Source organism: Limulus polyphemus, unplaced genomic scaffold, assembly GCF_000517525.1.
Source record: "Limulus polyphemus unplaced genomic scaffold, Limulus_polyphemus-2.1.2 Scaffold433, whole genome shotgun sequence".
Classification (NCBI taxonomy): Eukaryota; Metazoa; Arthropoda; class Merostomata; order Xiphosura; family Limulidae; genus Limulus; species Limulus polyphemus.
The window spans coordinates 318398-322604 of NW_013666043.1; the positions used below are offsets into that span (position 1 = coordinate 318398).

A 4207-nucleotide genomic window follows, 5' to 3' on the forward strand; every position below is an offset into this window, starting at 1 on the left:
TTGTTAGTAAAACGTTTAATTTCAACAGAAAACCTAGAGAATGTTTTCTGAAAATCTATTTAATGTGAAATTTTATTTTCAAAATATTTAAAAATTATATTGCTATAAACTTTGTCTCACTGGCATTTTGAAATGGATGTTATTCATCAAACTGAGAGTAAAAACAAGTTTTTTTTTTATAACAAACACATTTTCTTGTTACAACTTACATTTGGGTTATAATTTTACATTAGGAATAGCCAAAGTAGAGTAAATAGAAGGACTTTTAACCTGTTGCCTGTAAATCTGATCGATGGATCCACAAACGAAGCATCATCAAAGCTTGTTGAGATGTATCATTAGGGTATTCCTTCCTGATACTAATTACATCAGATTCAGGAATACCAAGTTGGTCAGCCAGCTGAACCCAGTCTTCACCTAAACCCTGAGCAATATCAGACAGTCGAAGGTCGGCACGGTGAATAAGCTCTGGGTATGCTAAGTAAGTAACAATTGAGTCTTGACTGATTTTTACCTTAAAATGCCATTACATAAAGTATACTATTCAAAAAACAATATCTCATAATGCATCTTGGAGAATAATAATTCCCACAATGTAGAAATGAAGTTTGAATGAAATTAAAGCAACAACCCGATTTTGGTCTTTGTATGATAATATCAAAAAATTTTAAATCTTTCTTTACTTTAGATCAGGTTGTAAAAAGCTGTCTGAATAAACAGTCTGATAAGTGATTGGATTGCCATAAAAATACAGAATGTACTATTTTTTGAAAACATTTTAAAATCTCAAATCAAAAACTGCCTTTTTAGTGACCATCAATGTTAAAGTCTTGTATCATTAAGTTTTTAATATACAAGTTATAAATAAGTCTTTAAGGAGATACACTAATTTGAAATAAAATCCAGAATCATCTTTCTTTGATGAACTAATTTATTTTTAATCTACTTAATTCATGAAATGTTTCATGTATTTACACTTACCTAGTCCTGTTTCTTCAACAAAGCCATATTTTTTTTCCATTGTTACAGTTTCTGTTGGTACTGGTTTCTTTTCAATCTTAAACAAATAAAATATAATAATGAGACTAAATGTATTTTTTGTAAAACAATGATAAAGAAAGATAATAACAGTATATTTTAGTAAAATAATAAAAGTCTCAGGTGCTTAGCAGTAATAAACAGCTGGTCTATTCAAATGAAGCCCTCAAGAAATAATAAAGTTGTTGTTTTCCTTATATACAGATATGCAATCAGTTTAATTTTAGTCTGTTCATTTTCAGTTTTAAGGAAAAAATAACTTTTGGTATTTCATATCACTCTCCACATAATAACTTTGAATTATTTAAAATATTGAATTTAACATAAATTATTAAAATTCCAGCATAAATAATCAATGCCCTAATGTGGTGAAAAACCCTTCCATCAGATCTCATTTCCCTCAATTTATTTCATGAAATAATACTTAATTTTCTTCCCAAATATATATTTCTTAATGATTTGAAGTGTACTAGTTTTTCAAGAACAGATATTTATATGAATTCTTAAACTAACATTAAATATAGCTTATTCCTTCAAATGTTTCCTCATTTTTGGCTTTAAAAATTAAACAAACAGGTGAAGCTCATCAGACAATTGAGTGGGGATCACTTTCACCCTTTTAACCCTTAGGCTGTCAGGGCCACTTTTAAACTTAAATTCCTTTCTGCATATGGTACTGTGTTACATTCAAAAGTCAATCAAATCCCTTTACTATCAATATATGAAAATGAAATCAACATTATAATGTATGTTATAACTTGAATTTTTATGTTATCTAAGTTTTAATTCATTTTTTTCAAAGAACAACAACTTAAGCTACATTTTTCATGTCATGTGATCCGAGCACTATGAAAAATCTCCACTTTAGGAGTCACTGTGTGGAAACACACAAGCTTGCCATGTACACGAATGGAGGTCTAGATGGCCTATTAACACGTAAGATACAAAGTCTCACAACTGTATTCACTGGGAAAAGAGAAATAAATTTTGCAACCCTTGACAGGTGCCACACCCACCTTCTATACTTTGTCTTGAGATCTACAATGTACATGTAGTTAGTTGAAACAAGTGTACAAATCCGTTAGAAAGAATTTGGTTTACACTATGCTGCACCAATGGTCATTTTGAACTTGCCGCACAGTTTTCGGATTGCAGTAGATGTAACTGCTGTTAGTACTGTTGTCTGCTTGATTGACTATAGCACTTACGGTGTTTTTTTTTACCTAAATATGCTATTGTTATACTGACAGTTAAATTGTATTTAGGTTTTACTTTTACATTTTAGTTAATTATGTATTATTTGTGTTTTAAAAATCATACTTGATAGGTTCAATAATTTTTATAAGTTTAATTTGTTGGGGCCTGGATTGTGAAAGTGTATAAACAAGATGGCATCATTCATGTGTGAAAAGCATTAGTGAAGCTAGTCTCTGTACTGGAGTCACTGTATAATAATAATAAAGCCCCACGTGCACCAGTTGACGTATTGGCATAAATAATAAAAGACAAAGAATTGGAAAACAAAAATTAAAAATAAACTATAAAAGAAAAGATAAAGATGTGAAATTATGCATATTAAAAAAAATAGTTTCAAAAGACTTCTAGGAAGAGCGAAAAGGTATGTACATATTTCCATTTCTTAATTTTATACATTTCATTGCACTGTACCTTGATGATAATAGGTAGAGTTAGTGATACAGTAGAGAAAAAGGAAAAAATACAGTATAAACATTTACATTAAAAAACTTTTGATATTCATTTAGGAGGTTCTAGACATTATGCAAATAAAATGTGAAAACTGTAGGTTAATAAATAATATTTTTTACACTTTATATAAAAATCACCTTGTAGGTTAACTATTCAGAGTCTGAATGCATATAACCACATTAAATAACGAATTTTTTATTAGAAATATTAGAAAAAACAACTTATTTTTCTGAAACTTTTAGCTGTATCATCCATTAGTTTTATTTTTGATGAGAGCAATGTTACCTTCTAAAAAATTAGAAACCAACAACCAAATGGTTAAAACTGCTTGGTTTCTGGAGTCTTTACCAACCAAACATTATTGTTGTAACAAATATTTACAAACTTTAGTTCGCTACTTTCAAATAAAGCATCAGTTATGCAATGAAATTTCCCTGTATTGTATTATGCATTCTTTGTGAACTCATTCACCCATTCCTAAAACTATTATGAGTGGTAAAAGCCTTCATTAAATTTGACCAATTGAAAAGTAAAATTGAATCTTCTAAGAAAATACAATGCACAAAAAAAAGTTGCAAATACAAGATTGTGATCTGTTTTATCTATTTTCCTAGTTTGGAGGTTAAATTCTGATTTTTAGATACCAATTTATTGTTTACAGAATAATGGAGAGACACAGAAAATGATCATTTCAACACAGTATATACGTCTATGGGAAGTTAGTTTTTCATTACCTCAAACAAGCTATCAGTGTGTAGGTTTGCATATAAATATACATATACACAGCATGGTCACAAGTAAATAGACACCATCTTTTCATATTCACATGAATTGATATATTTATAATTTAATTAATATCTAGCAGATCTTCCTTTCGCTTCGTGGAGTTCGTTGGTCATTTGGGGCATCGTGAGAATCATCTCGTCAATTTTAGATTGTGGGATTTTTTCCCACTCTTGCTTCAAAACTTGGAGTAGATCGCTCTTCGAAGTTGATTTCTTTGGTTGTTTCTTGACTTGCCGGTCGAGTATAACCCAGAGGTTTTCGATGGGGTTCGTGTCAGGAGATTGGCTCGGCCAGGGCAACTTCTGGATACCATTTTCTTCCTGCCACTTTTGGGTGTTTCTAGCAGTGTGACACGGTGCTCCATCTTCATGGAACAACGTTGTGTTCTTGTCCACGAAACCCGAGGAATAAAGTGGCAAGAGTCCTTCCTCCAATATTTCGACGTATTTCGCAAAATTTATGTTGCCAACGTACTCCACTAAGCTCGATCTCCCACAAACCCAAACAGCTCCCCAAATCATCACGCTGAAACCACCATGCTTCACAGTTAGCTGCAATCTGTTGAGCCAAAACTCTTGGTGAGACATTCTCCAGACTCATATCCTTCCACTGTCCGAAACTTGAGCAAATCTTGATTTGTCTGAGAACAATACGGTCTTCAAAAAGTTCAGAGGCT

The 4207-nt window shown here is 31.3% G+C and overlaps 1 protein-coding gene across 1 annotated transcript in view; it reads right to left on the bottom strand.

Moving 5' to 3' along the window:
- Positions 1-4207, bottom strand: part of LOC106458236 (ankyrin-3-like) — a 217974-nt gene that overhangs the window by 39887 nt on the left and 173880 nt on the right. The window contains 2 exon segments of the mRNA XM_013917714.2: positions 271-477; positions 982-1057. Of these exon segments, the coding sequence (XP_013773168.2) occupies positions 271-477; positions 982-1057 (283 nt within the window).